This window comes from Thunnus thynnus, chromosome 6, assembly GCF_963924715.1.
Source record: "Thunnus thynnus chromosome 6, fThuThy2.1, whole genome shotgun sequence".
Classification (NCBI taxonomy): Eukaryota; Metazoa; Chordata; class Actinopteri; order Scombriformes; family Scombridae; genus Thunnus; species Thunnus thynnus.
This window is the reverse complement of record NC_089522.1, coordinates 28,394,965-28,417,884: the sequence shown is the minus strand read 5'-3', so window position 1 is coordinate 28,417,884 and position 22,920 is coordinate 28,394,965. Positions and strand designations below refer to the sequence as shown.

At 41.0% G+C, this 22,920-nt stretch overlaps 2 protein-coding genes across 7 annotated transcripts in view; one reads left to right on the top strand and one right to left on the bottom strand.

Annotated features, from left to right (window-relative positions):
- Positions 1-17,497: 17,497 nt before the first annotated feature.
- The window catches only part of zfp64 (zinc finger protein 64 homolog (mouse)), a 37,359-nt gene continuing 31,936 nt past the window's right edge, over positions 17,498-22,920 (bottom strand). Inside the window, exons 1-6 of one of the 2 annotated variants that reach the window (XM_067593207.1) lie at positions 20,587-20,843; positions 20,237-20,395; positions 20,005-20,151; positions 19,771-19,833; positions 19,432-19,683; positions 17,498-19,327 (exon numbers count right to left, since the gene is read on the bottom strand). In XM_067593207.1, coding sequence (XP_067449308.1) covers positions 17,898-19,327; positions 19,432-19,683; positions 19,771-19,833; positions 20,005-20,151; positions 20,237-20,395; positions 20,587-20,608 — 2,073 coding nt within the window. In that variant the 5' untranslated portion in view covers positions 20,609-20,843 and the 3' untranslated portion in view covers positions 17,498-17,897. Of the gene's footprint in view, positions 19,328-19,431; positions 19,684-19,770; positions 19,834-20,004; positions 20,152-20,236; positions 20,396-20,586; positions 20,844-22,920 lie in introns of those variants that run through there. The other variant, XM_067593208.1, reaches the window with a different exon arrangement.
- LOC137185002 (teashirt homolog 2) overlaps positions 21,102-22,920 on the top strand; it is a 100,351-nt gene continuing 98,532 nt past the window's right edge. For 3 of the 5 annotated variants that reach the window (XM_067593205.1, XM_067593203.1, XM_067593202.1), the window contains exons 1-2: positions 21,102-21,568; positions 21,754-21,884. The gene's annotated coding sequence lies outside the window, so the exon portion shown is untranslated. Of the gene's footprint in view, positions 21,569-21,611; positions 21,662-21,753; positions 21,885-22,920 lie in introns of those variants that run through there. The other 2 variants (XR_010928737.1, XM_067593204.1) reach the window with 2 other exon arrangements.

The window sequence follows — 22,920 nt, the reverse complement described above, 5'->3', positions numbered from 1 at the left end:
GGCGCAGGAGGACACATGTTATGCTCATTCACATTGATGGATTAAGTTTTTTTTTTGTTGGAAAGTGCAGCCAGATGGCAAAGTGACCAGAGTTAAAGTATGGTGCTGATGAAACATTGATGATTGTAACACACACATGCTAACATGATCTCACGCTGACACACCCGTGAACATAAACACACACGGACACACACGGCTTCTGTATATGTTGCTGAATACTGATTGATCATATTCAGGTTGACTTTAATTACATGCACACTAAAACAGATTGTGAACAAAGAAAATAATAATAATGCACATTGAATTATTGTCATGTTTTACCAAACTAGCAAATACACATTCTTTTGTCATTAACAGAAGTAACAACAGATTTTAGCAACAATATACAAATATAACAATGATATAATGATAATAAAAATCATTTTAATACAATCCTTAAAGGTTGCTCTTAACGTAGGCAAAAAGCTTTAAAAAAGCGCCTCTGGGTGTTGAAGGGGGGAAAACTGGCTTGAATACAAAGGAAACACACAGCATAAAGCACTTGACAGTGAATGTGGTCCCTCTGCAGAGGCTCAAAGACTATAAGACACCTGGTGGGTTTTCAGGCTCTTCAATGTAGGTTTACAGCGGCCATTGACAAAGACAGGCGCGGACCTCTGAGGTATTGACTGCCTTCTGTGACCGTTGAAAGAAACTCTTAATCCCCGCAGCCTCAGCCTACTGTATTTAACAATATTCACTTCCAATCACTTAAAATATGTCCACATTTTCTGTAAGATCAGTAAAATATCAGCGAGTTCCTGTCATTGTGTGCTATTGAAAACATTGTAGTTCTATCTGCTTCTTGATTAAACATATTGATTTTTAAAAAAATAGTAATTTAAAAAAAATCATTTAAAAGACACGCTCGTGTTTGTCATCGCTTCTCTCCCTATGTCAATAAAGTTCAAAGAATCGGAGCTCGTACAACCGTGAGCGCAGGGACATGGATAAGAGTGTATTATGGTTGTTATGGCAACCGCAGAAATGGCTTCTATGCTGAACAATAGTCCGATGGGCCTTGGGGAGGCCCAGTGGCAACCCCCCCCTCCACACCCACATCTGCTGCCCCCACATTCAGACTTATGGGATGTTCTGCCGATTATTTTCTGTCCTGCTTCCCCCTTTCAAAACTGACAGGCTGAGAGAATGAGAATGAAATTAGGAATTCTGCCTACATCTGTCCAGGAACTGTGACGCCGTAAGCTCTGGTAGCAGAGTTTTGATAGGAAGTGAGAAAAAAAGAAAAAAAAAAAGAGAGACATATGAAGGCCTGTTCAAGTTATTCAACTCGGTGGGGTTAAAAAAGTGTGTGTGACAAAAGTTCTTACGCGCTGTCCGGGGTTTATAATGGCAAACAATTCCAGAGGAAGAGCCAGAACCATCCAGCTGGACGGGCTGTAAATAATAACTGCGCATAGCAACCGGAGAGGCATGCAGGACTTTGTTATGTCAAATATTTTTAGTTCGCAGCAATATTTTGTTGTCAGAAATGCCATAACGCCTCAGATAATTAAAGGATGCCGCTAGTTCTGATTTCATACGTTGAAAGTCAGCGATATATTTAAAGGTATTTGAAAAACAACCTCAATTTCTTCTCTGACAAGAAAATACTGAGCAAAAGTTTGTGTGTGTGTTTATGAGAGAGGGTGGTTTTCTTTATGGGAGGTGCAACTGTAAATCACAAGTTAGACAAAAAGGAGAAAACCCTATAGTGTCTTTGTCCTTTGACTCCTCATGGATGGCAGCCAGAGCAGAGTTGGACTGAAGCCACCTGCCTGTCTGCAAAACCACTGTGCACGCTAAATGATAGACAGATAGATGGATAGATAGATAGAGATATATATATAGAGAGAGACTACTGTTGCTTCCTTACATGATGGATGAAGGATTTAAGCTTTTTTTGTGTAAGGGAGTGTGCTTAATACATTTAGATGCAAGATTTTTACTGTATTTTCCTCGTCTGGTTCAAAACTTCACAAACAATGTTAACGAGAAAATCTCAACACTCACTGAGAAGCACGTTATCAAGATGCTAAAAATATGACTCAGAATTCATGAACTAAGGTCAAACTTAATTAAGTCTATTTTATTTGTAAAGGCCCCAAAGGGCTTTTACATAAAATCTCTCTTTAGATAAGCAAAAATTCCCCCCAAAAAAAACTTTAAAGAGGGAAAAACAAACCTCAGAGGAGGGATTCCTCTCCCAAGGACACACAACATGCAATAGATGTCATAAAGAACAAGTCTTTGTTCTCCTCATTGCTTATGTGTCCAAACTTGTATTACTTGTTTGAATCCCTGTGCTTTGCAAGTCCTCTCCTGATCAATAACTTCTTTGCACTCAGGTATGCATCCACACACACACACACACACACACACACACACACACACACACACAGACACACACACACACACACAGACAAACAAAACCTGAGTTTTACTAATACACAGTGACCACTCAGGCATTTACAGGCGAGAAAGGGGAGAGAAAGACTTCTGTCCGAGGAGGGTATCCAAACCCCCACATCCATATTGATTAAACAAATTTGCCACAAATCATTTTACAAATGCCCAGTGGGGGGCTATAGAGGTTGGTGGAAATACCCCATTCATGCTCTGTCCTCCCCCACAGGGCTGAAGCCCCGACTCTTGACTCGTTTAAGCATGCTGACAGCCTCTGATCCTCCGGCCATCTGCAGGGTGGGCTGGCCAGCGCTCAGGGGTCTTTGTGTTCTCAACTTTTGGGAGATTTAACAGTGAAATGGAAAAAAAAAGAAAAATCTTGAGGTGGAGGATCCCCCCCCCCATAATTCTGGTTCTACTTCATTTGCAAGACACACAAATCAAACTGTGAAGTCAAAATGGCATGGAGTAAAGTATTTATAAAGGTAACCACACTGATAAACACCTTTATGATACAAATATTGTTTAAAGGTTTCAACTAGAGGATCTTTTCACAGTAACAATATCAGGTTAGGCTGATGAGCGACTTTCACTGCTGCACAGATGCCCCGGTGTGCTCTCTCAGGGATTCATACAAATGTGGGAGAGAATAAGCCCCGCCTCCCTCACCACGCTTCTCTTTGTGAATGAAAATGGGCGGAGACAGAGCTATCTGGGGTGTATCTACATGTATGAGGTGAGTATTTTTGAAAGCAGGCGCGTGTGTGCATGTGTGTGTGCACATGTGCTGAGCCTGCAAGGGAAAGTAAACAGGCCGATTGTACTGACTGTAGCCACAATATACATATTACTGATTGAGTTATGCCAGATTGAAAAAAAAGGTATTAATTTGTGTAGTTTCTATATTTATATGAATTTCAGTTTAGATGTTTGCTTTGTTGTTTTAGTTTGCTTTTGAGGCTGTGTCTTATTTAGATCAGGTGTTCAGCAATAATCATTTTAAATACAGAATTTACTGATAGAAACAATCATCATCTTGCAGCGTTCAGATCTGAACAGGCATAACTGATGAAAATCCTCATAACCAATGTTTTATCATCATATATTCTCCAGGTTCTAATAACATTGAAGTAAACTGCAGCGGTTCCCTCTGTGACTGTTTCGGGTCTGCGTAAGGGGGCCGTCCCTCCCCTTTTCATAACCTCAAACACATGGTCAGCTCCTATTATTTTAACTGCTTCCAGTGACTTCAGATCTCGCTCGACCTCTGAGTGCAATCAAGAGAAGGAATGGCCACATTAAAACAACCAGGCCAGCAACAGCTTAGGTTACCCCCAGTTATGAAGGGTTATACTCATTTAAAAGCCTTGAATGTTTGCGAATGATTGATCTGTGATTCTGGGAATCATTTTTGAAGGTTATAAATACCAAAAAAATAGTACATTTTTAACATTTAGGTGTCATATTTAGCCCTGAATATAAACATGGAGAGAATCCCTTCAAATATTTGAATCTTTTACATGCATGTTCATGATGAATCCGGTGCCATGATGAATTTGAAACTCCCGTGTATCCCCTTTCCACTCATGTGGAAGACATGTCTGGAAATTATCTTGCTCCTGTTCATACAGAAGTCAAAAGACATATGATGAGTGGGCTCAGAGGGAGCAGCTGAGTTGGTTTCTGAGGAGAACAACAAATAGGTAATGCCTACAACAGCTGTGTGACTATGCATGTGTGTGTATAAGAAGGCAGCTACTTCCTGCTGAGTGGGATTTTCACCAGTGTGACTACACCAAGATAGAGTAGCCATGTTATCATTAACTTGTGAGACATTCACAAAGTCAGTCATGCTAATACACAGTACACGCAGTCATGTGCTCGGGTCGCGTATCAAATGTCATTCGTACATCCAGTTCATGTAAAATTCACTGGGATCTTGAATGTATTCCTGTATCGCTCTGCTTATGGACCAGCCCTAAATGCTTCCCCAGAAACCTAATCCAACAAAACAGCCCATCGCTCATAAAGACACCACATGAGTGATGTGAGCAGAGCGAGTTATAGTGACCCTGGGACACACAACTCTTCCCTTTCCCAAACACACAAATTCCACTGATTTGCGCTCATGTGATCTCAGGAAACTGTCACATCAGTTTCAGGGTAGCATTTATAAAATCTTTTCATACACAGGTTTTACATTACCTGTAAAAAAAAAAAATAAAAAAAAATGTCAGGGTTTGTTTGAAAACAGAAGAGAAGCAGCAGCCTTATTCAACAACAGGCCATTTATTCCAAATCACTGCCAGTATTGACAAGGAGCTGCTTTTGAGTTACAAAGACATAAAATCAATATCTGTTTTTTTTTTTCCTGTTCGCTGCTGCTGTTAGTGTCGGCCGTGAGTCAATAGTAAGATGCTGATAATGGCAACGCAACAAAAATTTTAATCTGATAATCCAATCTAAAGCATTGTGCAAAGTATCTAGCAATCACATCATACTGTAAAGTCTTCTGAGCATGAATACGGTTGGAGACTGAAAGAAGAAAAGTAAGTTAATATATTTAATGAAAAAGGTACTTAGGATGAAGTTTATACAATTTATGAAAAGGCAACTCTTCAGATGTTTAGCAGCAGGCTGGCACTCACACACACACACACACACACACACCCCTCTGTGTATCCAATGCTTTCTCGACCCACCTAGTCGGAAGTTACAGAGGCTTCGTCCTCCACACAATGAGATAAATATACTACTCCACTCTTGCCTGCAGATTTTTCTCATAAAAAACCCTTTGATAGTTTAGCCATCTGGCCGGAGCCGAAAAAAGTCCTCATAAAAGAGGCCCAAATAAGGTCAAGGGTCACTCCCTCCCTAGGTCAGGGGCCCTGGAAGGTTGTTATAGTGGACTTTACTAAAGTTGTCAGCTCAGATCCCCTTGACAAATTAAAGCACATTCTTCTCTTTTTAACAAGTATTCCATTACAGTCAGACTCTGAAGGAAATGTTGTTCATACTCAGTTTCTTTGTGGGGAGGACGAGGGAGAGAGGAGAGGCAGGTCACACAGATATGGAATATGAGCTTACCTCGGTCATGTAAAGAAATGTATTTTTACCACCTCAATCCATCCACAAACCATGTGAGAATATATATATATACTTTTTCATCAGTATTCAGTTATCAAAATCCTTTCATGTTTAAGTTTTGACTTTTTTTTCTTTACAATGCATAACCATTATCCATATGTGGATGTGTAAACAGCCTTTACTCAACACATAGTACATTAAAGGTGCAATGACAGCCTGTCATTAACCCTGACCTGTCTGTGTCTCCGTCCGAACGTCCAGAGGATGAAAGGCTCGGCTTGGACTTATCACACAGACACATTTAGCTGGCTGCAGTCTGTGTCAGCGCATAGAATCTGCCTGCTAACACGATACAGACACAGTAAAGTTTGTTATGAGACAAAAGACTACAGAGACTTCAAGCTAATGTCTCCTGTTTGAGCCTTTAAAATGGGGAACAGAGCCGCGTAGGGGAGTTAAAGGAATAGTTTCACATGATGAGAAATAAATGATATTTGCTTTTTTGCTGAGAGTTAGATAAGGACACTGATACCACTCTAATGTCTGTACATGGCTGCAGCCAGCAGCTGGTTAGCTTAGCTTAGCACAACAACTAACCTGGCCCTGTCCAAAGATGACAAAATCCACCTACCAGCACCTCTAAAGCTCACCAACTAACATATTATATCTTCTTTGATTAATTAGTACAAAAATTGAAGCTTGAAAACAACAAGTTGTGGTTTTTCAGGAGGTTATTTGCCTGTAATGTAGGAAGTTACTGCGCTCAGCCAAGAAACAATCCAACACATAACCCTCTGTAAAACTACAACTTTCTGTTTTTACACTTTGGTTTTTATACATATTAAACAAACGAGATATGATGTGTTAATCAGTGACCATTAGAGATGCTGGTAGCCAGATTTTGCTATGTTTGGACAGCTGTTTCCTACTGTTTCCAGTCTTTATGCTATAGGCTAAGCTAAACAGGCTTCTGGCTGCAGCTTCATATTGACAGTAGTACAAGAAAGTGGTATCAATCTTCTCATGTAACTCTCAGCATGAAAAGTGAATATTTCCAAAAAATATTGCTTTTTCATAGACATTTGACTGACAATAAAAAGCAGAGCATATGGAAGAGAAAAAAAAGTTAAAGCCCAGCTGACTCTTCCACTTAAAGGCTTTAGTAATATCACAGATGAGATGAGAGAATAAGAGTTGAGCAATGCTACATCTGTCTTTATACCCTGTGACTTTCACACACATAAGAATGTGTTTGGTTCCACCCCACATGCATTCAAAAACCCATCTAAAACAGTCAAACAAATGCTCAGCATATGACAGCCCCTATGAGACTATGGGAAGGACTGGACAAAGGCAAGTGTTTTTCACCGCACAGCTGCTCGGTTGGAAATTTGTCTTGCGCTCATTGTCTTACTCTTAAAAGAAGTGTTAAAGCTCTCGCTCCATGCTCCAGTCGCTTCCTAAGGAAGGTGCTGTTGGATGATACATGTGCGCAAGTGTCCAGTTTCAGGGGAAATGGTGAGAGCATTGGTAGGGGACGATGAGCTCCATTAAACACCACTGAAGAAGTGGACCTCACAAGGCTGTCTAGAGCAATCAATACTGCACGGGCTACAGGTGGGGTATGGGGAGCGAGGCCACACAACACTAAAATCACATATCTTTTGTCACAAAGCGTAAAGGAGTGAATTATATCCTCTTAAAGTATGTTACATAATCACAACTGTAGCAAATGAAAGACGAGCAAAATCAAAATTGGTGATCAAATGTTCTGATTTAACGTGGAAAAGTGCATGTATTGATCAATGTTTCATAAAAAACCTGCATGCCTTCTTTTGTTCCGCTTTCAATGAACTGATGATGAAAGGTGACAGGGGGCAGAAAAAAAACTTCCAAATTCCATGCAGACAAGAATTGAAACGTCTCCAGTTTCTTATAATCAGCATGACTATGAAGGCTGAAAACAAACAAACACTTTTTTCTCACAGAACTTTGCCCGAGGCTCCCAGTACGAGGAGGGGCTTCATCACAACACACCATTATTAATCTTTGTTAATTGTAGGCTTCTCCGTTCGAAAACGTCCCACAGCTATATTTTTCATCATTAAGCCTGTGTTTATGTTGGCAGTAAGAATTACCTACAACTCAAGTTATAAATAATCAAATCTCAAAGAAAACTATTTTGTTCCCACCACCCCCCAGCTTGCAGTCAGCTACCAGAAATAGTAAAACATTGAGAATATATATTCTGCAGTACTTGTTACTTGGAGTACATTTTTATCTGAAATTTCATTATTACAAATATGTCATTCTTTAACATAGTTACATCCCTGCTTGGCTTCTGGATAACCATTTGTAATAACCATACTGTAAAAGCATTTACATGAAAGCGGTGCCCCCCTAACATATTTCATTCCCCCGCTGCTCACGCGGCACTTAATGCGTTTGTGAGCACCTGTTTTGCTGTTTTTTGATGCACATCTCTCGTTCTCATGAGCGGTGGGAGGATGTGACATGCCTTCAGTGCCCATAACACAGCTTGCATTCCATGTGTTGAACAGTGATGGTATCCTCTTTTGAAAAGGAATGCATCATGGTGGAATAATTGCCCTTACTCCTCTCTGGCCACTTAGTTAAAGGGGATTCAGATGGTTTAGGATCTCTCTCTCTCTCTCTCTCTTTCTCTTTCTCTTTCTCTCTCTCTCACTCTCTCTACACCACCCCTCCTCCCATGGGGCAGGGAGAGGAGGAGGACATGAGGGGGAATGAGGGGGATGGGTGTGTTTGACTTGGGAGAGCTGAATTTGGAAGGGGGTGTGAGCATTTACATAAAAGGCCAAACTAAGTTTCTTTTTGACCTCCATTTTTCACCCATTACACATGTACTGTTTTGTTCTTTTGCTCTAAATTATAGATTGTTTCTCCTCCTTATCATGAACCGGTGCTAATTATTTGACCGGCATTCCACAGAGATTCCCTGAATTAACTTTCCAATAGAAAGTGACCCGCACAACAGACATGGATATTGGATTATGGTGGCGTTTTAGAGGTCACATGATCCTCTTTAGATCACGTAATGACTCGGCTTCTCGTCACCTCTAGTCGGCAGATGCTGGCTGCTGGCTGCCGGCTGCTCCCAGTGGTCCATGCTGCAAGTTTTGGTGGTGGGACAGGCGGTTGCATGTGGCTGTGGCTTATCTAAACCTACACATGTTTACACACATACACACCAACCACCCACACAGTGCATTTGTTTAGTGAATCACCAACAAGTGCAACAGGTTTTTAGAGTTTTGCAATAAGTGTTGCAAGTGGCATTTGAGGAAAGTTAGTTTTGGGGGCTCGTTGCTTAGTTGTGTGTTTTTCAGCAGGTTTTGTCCGTCATGAAAAATTCATTACTGCCCACTTAAATTCCTTACTGACTGTTCATCTCCACTACAGCACACATCCTCTATTAGCATGATTCACCAAATAAACTCCAGGATATGTACATTGTTATGATGATGTAATGGTATAAGCTAATATTCAAACGTATGCTGCTGTGCTAAAAACCATAACTTTATGGATCCAAATTTAGGAATTTCCAAAGTTATTAATACATGTTTTTAAATTGTGGTATTTATGTAGCATACTAGCTGAGGTGCCGCATTAATTTGACTCATTACTTGTGATTTAAAAGCCTGCACTGTTTCTATATCTGTCACTTTTATTTAGTCCATTACAAAACATCTGTTTCAAACATGTGTCTGTCATCTGCAAGCCTGTAGTATCATGCCCCTGTGATTTTGTCAATCCTATTGAGTCAGTCTTATGTTTGCAACCCCACCCCCGCCGTGGGGCTAATTAAAACAATTTCAAGGACAAAGGAGGGGAGCCCATTGTATCAAACAACCAGCAGTGCAACGGATATGGTGCCAGAGGGGCACAGTTGTCAAGGATTAGTGCTCCTTCGCAGGCGCAGATGGATATATCAGCCACCTCCCACCAACAGTGATGAGTGTCTGAGCAGGAACAACTGCCTCAAATCAGCTTTTAGCAGGAATTTAGATGCAATCACGAGACTTGAAATGAAATAATGAGCCTAACCGGAGTATGTAGGCAGGAGAATTGTGTCACTTTCTGTTTTACCTGTAGCAGTGAGATTTCAGGAAGGAGACAAAACCTGTCATTCAAGACATACATAAAGCATATTTAAGACTTGAACAACAGGTTTTGTCAGGCACTTTGTTGCTTTTCAATCAATAGTTGTGATGATGAAATACGTTATGGAATATTATATAAATAAACTTCATCTTCAATGTAATATTAATATTTTACTAAATATTAAATTAGAAATATTTGTATTCTGTATAATTAAATAGTCACTGTTTGTCTGTGCCACACACACAGATACTGATTACTTAGACAAGTCAGACTTATTTATGAAAGAAAAAAAAAAAAACCTCCCAACACCCAGGTCTTTTTTCACATTCCTGAGCTGTGCAGAGCCCACCCCCTTCCTAAAAACAGAGCGATCTGCTGGTGACAAATCTTCAAACCAACTTCCTCTCCTTCCTTTCAAGCCAAGTAATGGCCCAATGAACTGAGTTCTCTCTGTCCTGACTCACATCCTCCATGCCATAATATTTATGCTGCCTATTCAGAAACTGCCCTCATCAAATTGCTATGTGAATCACACCACAGGCACCGCCTCAGCTCATTACATCCTGACTAATAGTCTGAATATTAGTCAGGGATAACTGGGAACAACTGAGGGGCACTGTTGTAGTTTTGCTTGCCACGTACATATTCTTGTATTTATAACGTTCTTTTTCTTATATGACCCGAGCTGCCCTGATTGAGCTGAGTCGAGCTGGCACATTAATCTGACTGGAAATCCTACAAACCGAGGTGTTGACAGTGACTGTCTCATCCATGCTTTTAAGGCATTGTTGTTATCTCCTTGGCCAGGCCATACTTATCTCTCAGAAGGAACTGTATGTGAAGAGAAACAATAGGCTTGATTGAGTGCATTCCCTAAAAGGTGTTAGGTTACACAGGCCTGGTCTATTTAATAGATGAAATCTGTCTGAGGAGACTTTGCCATGTGATCCTTATCACTCGGCTTTTGAGAAATGGTGCATCATTCATAAACTAATTAATCATCTGGCGCGAGGTTGTGATAACAGGAAATACCCAGAGGCTGAGGAGAGTTGTGGGTCAAACCAAGATTATATTAAGGACTAGTTTGATTTATATATTTATAATTCCTATTAAAACACTCAGCGACAGATCATGTATGTATTTTGAGTAAGCATGAAGTCACATTTAACAACCCCAAAAAAAACCCTTCAGTGTCCACATTGAAGACTTCAATTTCCATGTGAAGAAAGAAATCTCATCCATGAGTGATTGTACATTCATACATAGGCCCATGTACCCCCTACTTGATTTTTTAAAAAAAGCCCCAATAATGCAATTAGCCTAACAAAGAAAATGGTAATCCATGAGCCAGTATGAGTGCATGGGTGGGATGCATCTGTAATGACCTGAGAATGCTTCTGAGGAATTTTCACACCAATAAGCTCCAGGAGAGCCAGACTAAAACTTTACAGAGTCACACACACACACATTCATATAGTGCTAATCTCTGTGTGGTGCAGCTGAACAAAAAAAAACTTCTTTCATTCATAAACATTGCACTTAAGAAAGCCTACTTCCTCTGTTTCAGCTGCAGGTTAAAATGTAAATTTTTTAAATATGATTACAAATGACAACCAGTTCGTTTAATGGTGTAAAATTTGCATTTACCAGTCATCTGTATTTACAGATATCAGTCACAGTATGACACATTATCAGACCACCAGCGGATTCATAGCTGGGGGTGGAATCACATATGCTAATAAAGCAGATGTCCGCAGTCCTCAACACATTCCAGGCAGCCTATAAAAACAAAGCGTCTTTCTTCCTCATGGAGCAGAACCCCATCTCCGACTGTCTCCGACGGTCACAAAGCTTCATATAAACATGTTCATATGAGCAAGTGATATAACCTGATGATCTCAGCAGTGCTCAGTTCCTCCCTGCCACCGCCTCTAAAACAATGCCAGCAATCTAACCCCTTCATTTTGGGAGCGCTCTCTGTGTGTGTTTGGTCAAGGTGTGGGTCCTTGTCCAAAACTTTCCATGACACTGGAAGTTTCGGGCCTCGTCTCTGTGTCTCTGCTGTCCACTGTGCTCGACTCCCGCTGAATTCATCAGCCATTGTTTTCTCTGCACAGGCATTTATGATGTCACTGCAAACATAAGCTTTGTCCTCAGATGAAGGATCAGCCAGGGTTCGTGCCCTTATGGGGTCAAACAAACAGCAAATATGGACAGGCTATGACTTAGATCACGGGGTTGGGTGGACATTATGCTGGCAGAGAGAGAGAAGCTAATTTAAGGAATTCTTGAAATAAAAGAATGGGTAACATCAAGGATGGAGGCATAATTACTTTTACTGTTCAAAAAGAGAAGGGACCACATTAGGTATTGTTATAGTAATACTTTAAAAAAAGCACAGCCTTAATCTTATCTTTCTCGCTCTGCCCCCATTACCATCCCCTCTCCCCACCTCTCCGTTCCCGACAAATACCACACCATATCAAAATGAAAACAAGAACATTTCCTGGGTCTGAGTCCCTCAGTGGTCAAATTATCACCAATGATGAAACGGATATACAGGAAAGATACACTGAAACTTCCCTCATGCCACCCTGGAGAACCAAGTCACAGCGGTTCTAGATAAAAAACCTCTTGAGCATTTGTGTGAGGGGGAATTATTTTCTCAAATGGTTTATGAATTGAGATTTTAGTGGAAAAATAAATGTGGTGACAGACTCCTGTAGAGATGCTCAGAAATAAAACAACTGCTTTTCTAATTGCTCCATAACCAGCATGGATTTCTGTTTCTTTTTTTCTTTTCAGATTGCATAAGAATTAATTTGGCAGCAGTAGTATCTGTGTGCATTAAGCGCTTTGAAAGCAGGCAAGGTAAACAACAGCTTAAGCACACACACACACAGACACACACACACACACACACACACACACACAGACACACACACACAGACACACACACACAGACACACACAACAATGGCTTGTATGTGTAAAGATCAGATTTCCATCATGTTTGTTTTCTTAGGATAAGGCATGTGTGAACAAAGAAAATATTTGGCTCGCTCATGGCCATCTGTTGAAACCAGTGGAATTTTCTAAAATTGTAAGTAGGCAACAGGTTTAATTGGGACAATATTCTAACATTAATATTCTAACGTTTGATTACGACTCCCACAAGGTGCTTACACTTTCCTAAAATAGTGAAACACTACCCGCCTGCCGCCGAAATGAAAGAAAACAACTTATATAGTCTCATTCTAAACGTCCACACAATCCTACAGAAGCACATTCGTCTGCATTGTTATAATCAGCGTCACTATTCCAGTTCTTCACGAGCATAACTCATATTATATTGAATGCTTAAGAACAATCTAATCACTCTATTATGGCAGGCTGGCAATGAAAACAAATGTCGAAGCGCACAAAAAAAACTGACTGTCCTGCTCTGCAAACTATGAGAATGCGCGCAGAGGAAACACAAAACAACATGCTGACATGTGAGAACGATCAGAGGTTGTGTCACAAAAAAAAAAAAAAAACCGAGCATAAAAAACACCAATGCTGTATCTCTGTGCCGAGCTAAACCTGATGGCACAAGACTAACACTTGGCCAGTGTTCCCGACGCAACTTGCATCTCACAAAATATGGAATAAAAGAAAACAATTGAGCGATTGTTCCCCCCTTTCAATACATGGCACCATGTGCACGGTCAAAACCATGCAAACATTCATTTGTTTAGGGTTAGTGGCACAGAAACAGGACAGGAAAACAATGGCTAAATGTCTTTGTTACTCAATCACAAAAGCTGATAGCTGGTTATTTGCATTCACGAGATCACACTCAGTGGCCATTGCTAAATGGTGAAACCCACATCATTATAAAGGACATTGTTATAAAAGGCACTGGCTCTGTGTTAGAGCACAGGAGATACTGTAGCATTCCTTTGTCCATTAAAGGACTTTTATGGGCTTTAGCTCTCTCACTCCAGCCATGCCTATTGGCTCAAAATTATACTTATTTTTCTGCCCCCCGAGGACTGGTTTTAAACTGCTGCTTTCAATCTTAAAGAAACAACAACAAAAGAGCCTGTCAGGGTAATGTGTCCTGACAACCCAAGATAGACAAAAAAAAAGACAAAAACAACACCCTAAACACTCAGATGTCAAATGAATACCACAAAAGGGTGTCAGTGCTTTCAGAAAAGGTGGAAAAACAGAAAGTAGACTGATCAGTGAGATGTAATAATTGTGTCTAATGTGTATATCTGAGCATACAATTACTTTAAATTGTGCTCGGTGGCACAAAAAATATAACTAACATACGACACGTAGAATCAAAATAATCTTACAACCAGAATTTGCCCTAAAGTGACACTATTGATTCCACTCTTAGCCGCTACAATAGCCTAATAACGTCTTAGCAAATAATCACATTGCATTCAGAGAGGCAAATGAAGGTGTCTTTTTGTTGCTCGGCTGTAAAAGGCTGATCAAATAGCTCTATCGTCTTGTATTTCTATCACACACACACACACACACACACACACACATACACAAATAGAATTGAACAAGAGACAAGATAAAAGCCTCCAGTGTACTGAGAAATCAAAACTCACTTAAGATGTCAATAGTGTCACAGCGCAAAGATGCTTACATTGGAAAAACAAATCCATATCAATACTTCACCAATCAGTTAATTTCATTAAGGCATTCAGTGCCATTTACTGATGGGATAGCAAATTGTGTGCAAACAAAGCAAAGGTCAGAAATGTGTTGTTAAACCGAGTGACAGATTGTACCTGGAGGAGCGCAGTGTGAAAAAAACAGTCCGCACTCAGTGGCTGTCTTTACGATTTATAACCACCTCCGATGAAAGAAACTAACCGCGATACTAAATTCATTCAACTTTTATTTTACAGCCCTTTGACATTTTTTCACACTATTTAAAGTATTTGCCCTCTTATGCTCATGCTCGTGTGTGATCTACTTCTGGTTGTTGTCCTTCTGTCACCTGGTCCTCTCTGGATCTGTTTATGTCTAAAAGGAATGCATCACAACTTACGATTTCTTTAAGCAGCTGTGAGTGGAAATTGCTTTTTGGGGAGACGTTTATGACCCCATTCAAAGGCTGACATCTCAAACACAGGAAGGAAGGAACTGAGAAGTGCCATACAGTATCAAGAGGAGTTTAAAACTCCTGCTACCTTCCTGCAAAAAAAAAAAAAGAACCTTTCACCAAAGCAAACTTTCAGATTTCATGATAGAATGGATGCTATTTGCTACATGTGCTTAAACTGTGTCGACTTCTCCCATCATTCATTCATTATTCGACTGAAAACCAATCGAACATTCGCAAAATATTTCACTCTCTACAACAGTTCAAACTCTCTCCCCCCCCAAGCAAAGCTCTAAAGATGTTGTAGCCCATAGAGAAAGCACTTAACCTAGCTGTATGATGTCGCATGTGGAACAGGAGAGGAGGGGGAGAAACAAAAAAAAAAAAAAAAAAAAAAGGACTCTCCTCCTCAAGGGTGCTCAGGATTAGGGCCTGGAAGTCTGTTAGATAATAGATCAAAGAGATACACCAGAGAGCACTTCTTGTCTTTCCCACATAACGCTCATCTTCACTCATAATGGAATTTCAGAAGAATTTAGTGATTCCACCTGAAGACTTTGGACCTAAAGGTACACACGGCGTTCAAAAGGGTCACTTTTGGATCATTTTTCTGATAAGAATCTTAATATCAGCTCGAGTGCAGGTACTGACGATGCATTATGCCCGCCATGTAACCAGAACACAGTGCTCTTTATGATGGCAAAGTCTGTCAGTCCACCACTTTGGTCCAGACTGAAATACATCAGCAGTCAGAAGATGGATTGCCATGAAATTTCATACACACATTCATTTCCCTCAGCAGATAAATCCCACTGACTTTGCTGGGTTTCCCCTGAGTTTTCCTCTAGCGCCACCATGAGGTTGATGATTGCGGTTTTGAAATGTCTTGACAAGTATTATGGGATTGCAATGAAATTTGGCACAGACGTTCATGTCCCCTTCAGACTGAATTGTAATAACCTTGATGATCCCTTTAACATTTTATTCGGTGCCATTATCAGGTTAACTTTTAATATGTACAATAATTTGCTTTATAACCAAATACCTGCATAACTGATCACATTCTCAATTATTCTGCATTCAGAGCTTTGTGCTAGCAAGTGTTAGTTCGCTAAAAGATGGTGAACATGGTAAACATCATGCTAAACATCATGTTAGCATGCTGAGGTTAGCGTTTAGCTCGAATCACCACTTGGTTTATTTTAAAGCATAGGTTCAGTTTTTCAAGTCTGTTTTAAAACAACAGTCAGGTGCCCAAATGAACAGTGAAAGAGGTTTTCCTCTCTGTAATCATTCCTCCTGTTCATACTGGCAATTAAAAGATCCCCTTCATAATGCACTTTCAATGTAAGTGATGGGGGCCAAAATCCACAGTCATTTAGTGCAAAATGCATTTAAAAGTTGATCTGAAGCTCATATCAGACTTCAGCAGTCTGAGTTAGTCATATCAAGTGGATATCTGCCACATCTACAGTATTTTTATCATCAAATTCCCTCTTTGTGTCTCCTGTGTTGAGCTGTGGTGGAAGTATAGCAACAAAAAGATGGACTTTGGCACCAAAAAGACTGTAATGTTGAAAGATATCTACTTGATTTGACTCATTTGGACGGCTGAAGCTTCATATTTGCTTCAGATAAACATTTAAAAAAAACATTTTTGCACAGAAGGAGAACTGTGGTTTTGTCCGCCATCACTTACATTGTAAGTGCATTATGAAGGGATAAACAGGGGGAATGTTTACAGCAAGAAAATAACTATTTCAGTGTTCATTTGGGCACTTGACTGTTGTTTAATACTTGAAATAATTGTGAAGCCGTCCTGTAAGCACAACCAAAAACACGGCTATAAACTCTTGGAGGCTATTTTTAAACTTAAAAACAACCAGAGCACATAATCTTCACTCGTTTCACTATAAAACTGGTAGATTTTCAGTTTTTCTCACAGATTTCAAACTAGAGGCCATATCGTGCTAATCTATCCTGTATTTTGATTGCTGATATGCAGCAGACATTCTGTATATACAATTTCATCATATCTATCTATATGTAATAGATTAAACCACCTTAAATGTATTACAACAAAGATCTTTATATCCTTTTGCTATTTGTTGTGAGTACCATTTCCTTTTCTGACAGAAGACAATTCTCCTTTTGAGACACAAACTTCAGCGCTGGTAAAGGGTCATTCATCAAACGACTTCATCTTAGTTTGTGGTCATGCTGAGCCCCGAAAACATATGAGTCTGCATCACTAGAGCCATTAGTGCTGAGGGACAAGAAAGAAATCAATGGTCAACTGTTCACAGGAGACCTCTATTCAGGTGCAGCCTTCACTTTCTGCAAATACTAAGAGCTGAAGTCTGAGTGTAAAAATGGCCAGAATAATAGATAGCCACAAGCAAAACAGGCACTTTATTGGAAAATCTATCAGGAAAAAGCAACTTGGCTTTTAGAAACTAAGACCTTGATATGCGGTCTAATGTTTTCTACAATTGACATCTAGTTGCTAGATTCAGAATGACGACGAGTAGTTGAACATATTCATCTCCCAAAAAAGACACACTTACAGAATATATAGAATCAATACTACAGGACTGCAAGGCCCTATAATTTCAGAGTGAGCTTCACCCTCTACTCTTATCGCTCTGCTGCCACCTAATGGACAAATTGGAGAAGTGTGTCACAAAAAAATCCATTCAGTTTCAAGTTGGGTCAACTCAACCATTTCAGACTTTATTCTTTTACACCGCTGCTTGAAAATAAACAGTATATTCAATTTTGATGCCTCCAAAAATGACACTTGAAAATAGAGTATTCGAATCTATGTCCAAATTCCAAAGTTAATCAGTGTTAAACATGATGACATTCTGGATTAAACTACTGCTCTACGACAACCATTCAGTATACTAAAATCTGAAAACTAAAACGATGTCTAATTCAAAAGTCATAACAGCGTTGTTATTTCATGATTAGAAACAAAAGCTGTTAATGGTCTGCACAGACAATCTTTACAACTAAAAAGTTCTTTTCTGGCAAATAAATAGCTTATGATGCAGTTACAGTCTTTTTTTTTTTTTATTTTCAGAAAAACACGCCGCGCCCTCCTCTTATTGCGGGATGCCTTCCAGTGTGTGTGAATCTGAGTAGAGGGTGTGAGGAGAGAGCTGCTCTATTGCGCTCTGCTGCGGCTGAGTGGACACGATCAGCGGAACGCCGTGGATGACGACATTTTGGCTCCCAAGGCTGATGTTTGGCACCAGTAACGCGCTTTCCTCACAGGGTAAGGCACTGTCCTCGACTGTAACTGTCCCTGCTGGCTTGGACATGTCTTTCGATGGTCCGCACACCATGTCTGGTGGAGTTGCTGTGGTCACCATGGCGGTGTTCCCTTCTGTCACTACCGTAACCTCCGTGCCACCCTCCTGGATCAAAGCGTTGAGGCCCTCCAGTTCAGAGCAGGTGGTGATGAAAGTCTGCGTGCCGCTGTTGGAGTCCTGAGCGGTTATGGCCGTCTGCAGCAGCGCCTGGTGGAGAGGGTTGTTGGTATCTTCTGGGCTGAGCTGCGTCAACAGGACCGTCTGGGGTTCAAGGGTGGCTTCTGCGGTCTGAGACGACCCGAGTGGTTGCATAGGTGCTAGTAGGTTGACCTGTTGGATCATGGAGTTGACTACCATGTCCTGGTTTTCTGGGCTTAGCAGGACCATGTTGGTCTTATTCTGACTATCCACACCAGCTGGAATTAAGGGGTTCTCCTGGCTCAGAGGGTGGGATACGATGATTTTGAGCTGTGCAGTGCTGTAAGGAGTCATTGAGTCAGATGTGATAGGAACTTCGAGCTGGGTCTGTGACGTTGTGGCGGGAACCAAGTTGACTGTATCGGTTGGAGTTGAGAGATGGAGCTGCAACACATGCTGAGTGTCTCTGTGTTGCTTCTTGTGGCTCCGCAGCGAGTCTTCCCTGACAAAGGAAGCATCGCATGAGTCGCAGCAGAAGGCTCGAGCCGCATCTAGTTTGGCTCGGTACCGGGAGCTGACAGGCTTCGGAGAGTCACCACCTCCGCTCTTTCCTCCAATTCTGCCGCCTTTCCCGCCGCTGCCTTTCTCAGGCTTATCTGAATGGAACTTCTTTTTATGGATGACAAGGTTGCTGCGCTGCTTGGAGGCAAAGTTGCAGAAGTCACATTTAAAGGGGCGCTCCTCTGAGTGGATCCTCTCGTGGACTTTGAGCGCCCCCTTGCTGGAGCAGGAATAAGTGCACTTGGAGCACTGAATGGGCTGAGTGGGTTGGTGTTCTCGCGAGTGTTGCCGCAGAGCAGTTTTGTTGGCACACTTGAAATCGCAGTGTACGCAGTGGAAGGAGTTCTCGGTGCCGTGTTTGATCTGGATGTGGGATTTCAGGTTGCCTTTCATGGCGCAGCGGTATTCACAAAAATCACACTTGTAAGGCTTTTCGCCGGAGTGAATCCGGATGTGCCTCTTCAGGTCTGAGTTGATTTTGAACTTTGCATCACACTGTTGGCACTGGAAAGGTGCATCCCCTTGGGAGAAAATGAAATAAATGACAACAAAAAAACAATTGTCAATGCAGTGTACAAAACATCATTTCACAGTTGCTGACAATTTGGGCTTTTTGACCGCCTACCTGTGTGCGAGCGGAGGTGCACGGTGAGTTGGCTGGAGTTGCGGCTGGCGTAAGGACAGATCTGGCATTTAAACGGCCGTTCGTCATAGTGGATACGCAGGTGCTTCTTCAAACTGCTGCTATCCGCCGCTGCATAGGGACAGTGTTTACACTTGTGTGGCTTCTCGCCTGTGTGTGAGCGGCTGTGCATATTGAGCTTGTCCCGCCGGCTGAAGCGCTTGTGGCACAGCTCACACTCAAACGGCTTCTCACCTGGATGGCAGAGGGAGAAACAACTTGTGTCAATATCTGATTCTGGAGTGCTCTAACAACAGATGTGGCAGCAAGGCAGTGACATACCGGTGTGGGTTTTGAGATGCCGTTCCATGTCTTTTTGGCCATACTGAGTCTTAAAAGTGCAACCTGTAGATCAAGAGAGATTGTGCTTTTACAAGGTGTGTGTCTGTATGGCCTCTGCAGTTGTGGAAAATTAACCTAAAAGTGCAAACATGACTGGCAGGAAGTAGAGCTCTCCCTGCTTGGCAGCTGGAAAGAAGGAATGTGTTATAGTCATAAACGGCAAGAGGCACCAACCTGAGAAACAGCAGCTGTGTCTCTTTGAAGTCAGGGCAGGTTTTAATTTTTTGGAAGGTGTTTTCTGTGCTTTGGTCAGGATCTTTTTGACACCTCTCATAACACAGGTCTGGTAGGTTTCCTCAAAAACAAACTCTGCGCTGGAATCTAAGCAGGAAAAATATATGACAGCGTTGAGTGCATGAGACAAACAATGAACTCAGCAGACAAATGATGAATGAGTATTTTTTACCTGTGAGAGGGGCTGTTGCTGCGGGGGCTGATGTGTCAGAGGCGGGTAGGGAACACCCATTTTGCTTATGAGCGAGGAAGACTTCAAAATTATTGTACTGCTGCTTACAGAAGCCACAGATATGGATATCTGGGCTCACCTCCACCACAACAGGATGTCCTGCAGATACATCAGAAGGCAGAAAACACACAACATAAACCACCGATTTCAATATGAAGTTGTGTGGCGAACGTATGTAAAGTGCACATGCACGACGAGAAACATGACTCAGTATTACGACGTAAAATCATGACTGAACTGTTAGAGATACGGTCTAATAAGGGAACAAGTCTGTTTTCCTTAAACGTTACCTCCTGCGTTGTATGTTGCCATTTCCGAGCTAGTTTTGGTTGAGATCAACTCATTTTCTGGCTCCCGAAAGCCAACACGACGACCAATATGCTGTTAAACTGCACCGGCTCGAGTCCAGATACAGCCAGCACAACAATTTCACATTTCAAAAGGTGAAATATACCGCGGTTTAGATACCGACTGGAATAACAGTTTACTTCTTTGACAACACTGACACAGATCGGTTTTTACGACATTCTAGGTGAGGTTTGCGGCAGCGGGATAAGCATGTATTTTGTCCGGGTGACGTCACGCGTTGCCTTTAATGACTGTGGGAAAAATTACATTTACCAACGCTGAGAATGGGAGACGACATGAGAGACATGTTGTATTTTTGCCACATTTTTTTTTATAATAATTGTTGTCGATAAAAATAATTTAATTTAAACAAGTGTGCAGTTTCCGTTCAACACTTGTTTTGTATACGTTTCGGTTGGTAACATTGGATTTATTTATGAGCACCTGAAAGCAACACTGCTACTGTTGTGAAGAGTGTGATGCAAATTAGTGGAACAACCCAATTTTGCTCTAAAAATGTTAATTTATTTATTTTAAAATGAACAGAAGTCTTAGTTATATAAAACGTTAACATCTGGACCGCAATATTTATCTCTAGAAAGAGAAATTAGCATGAAATTGGAGTGAATTGAGAATCTTATGTCGCTATTACTGTCTTTTCTTCGTTTTCAAAAAGCCTGACACGGCCGTTACTGCCACCTGTCGTATTGGGAGTCATATAACAAAGGCACACAATGGCCTGCTAGGCTTAATAAAACTATTCAGATGCTAGAATCCAGTATTTTAGCACATAAATTATATTATATCTGGTTCCAACCGACGTTGGCCTAAATGTGCACTGTTGGCTTCATTGTTCACAGACTAGCTCAGGGCTCCAACGTTAGCTGTGATACCTTCAACGACTTTAAAGAGCATATCTGAGAGGTAAGATTTCCGGCGTAGCAATTGTTGCAGGGCACTTAAAATATACACATCCCTGCCATCTTTCAAGTAAGGGCAATTTGCTTGGTTGTAGGGGTGAGTGAATGAGAATGCCTCTTTTTATGCCAGAGTAGTTGTGCTAGTGTGAATAAGCCATGAAAGTGACTGACATACAGCTCCATTTTCAGTGGCAGGTCCTTAACTGCCTGATTGCCACTGTGAGGCTCAGGAATTTCCTTACGCTGACTTTACTGCATGGCAAAGGCACAGGACTGATTCCTTCCCTGCTGAAACAGCAAATCCTTGAGACAGACAGGAGGTGTGTACACACACACACACACACTCATATATTCACAGTGGCACACGCACACACACACACACACACATACAACCTTTCATGGTCTACCCACATGAATCTGACTAGTTGATTACCCAGTGTCTTTGAGTTTGATTCTGTCAGGATTGTTTCCATAGATTCAGATACATCCACGGTAACAGTGAATGTCACATTAATAAGAAAGTACAGTTTACTTTGGGGCAGTTTGAAATTTGATGACACGGTCCCGAAGAGAGAGAGAGAGAGAAGAAAAAAACACATGAAAAGGAGATAATTAAATAAATAATTAGATCTGACCAAAGAGCGTGCAAATCATATGCACATAAATCCCCCCACAAACTCCATACAGTTAAATGTACATCAAAAGACCACATTTACATGTGACAGACAAATGACTCCGAGACGGGGTAATTAAAGAAAGACTTATGTCGTCTACCCCCAGCAGCGGAGAGCCAGCCAGTGTGCTCTCTACTTTGATCTAGACTTTATTTATACAATCAAAAGAATTGTAAATCTGTTTTTTTTAGTTTTTTCTCACTTTTTCACACTTCGCAGTTCTTCCACTTCTTCTCACTGAAGAAGTTTTATGAGGGGCAGTCTGGTTAGTTCATTAGTACGCCTTTATTTATGAGGAAACACAGCGCTAAAAGTAATGTGTATGATTACAAATACTCTCTGTATGGCTGCGACTAGTGATTATTGTCATTATCAATTAATCTGGAGACTCTGGATTAATAATTAAGTCCATGCCTTTCATAATTTCCCAGAAAGTTGACATATTCACATCCCTTTTTTCCCAACCAACAGCCCCAAATCAAAAAATATGAAACCCACTGTAATAGAAAACAAAGAAAAGCCACAAATCTTCACATTTGAGAAGCTTGAGCAGCATTTTTTTTCCATTTTTGCTTGCAAAATTACCATAACAATTGATCAATTATCAAAAGTATTGATTGACTAATTGTTTCAGCTCTAATTTCCAGTAATAGCAATAGCAGTTGTTAAATGCACCACATGC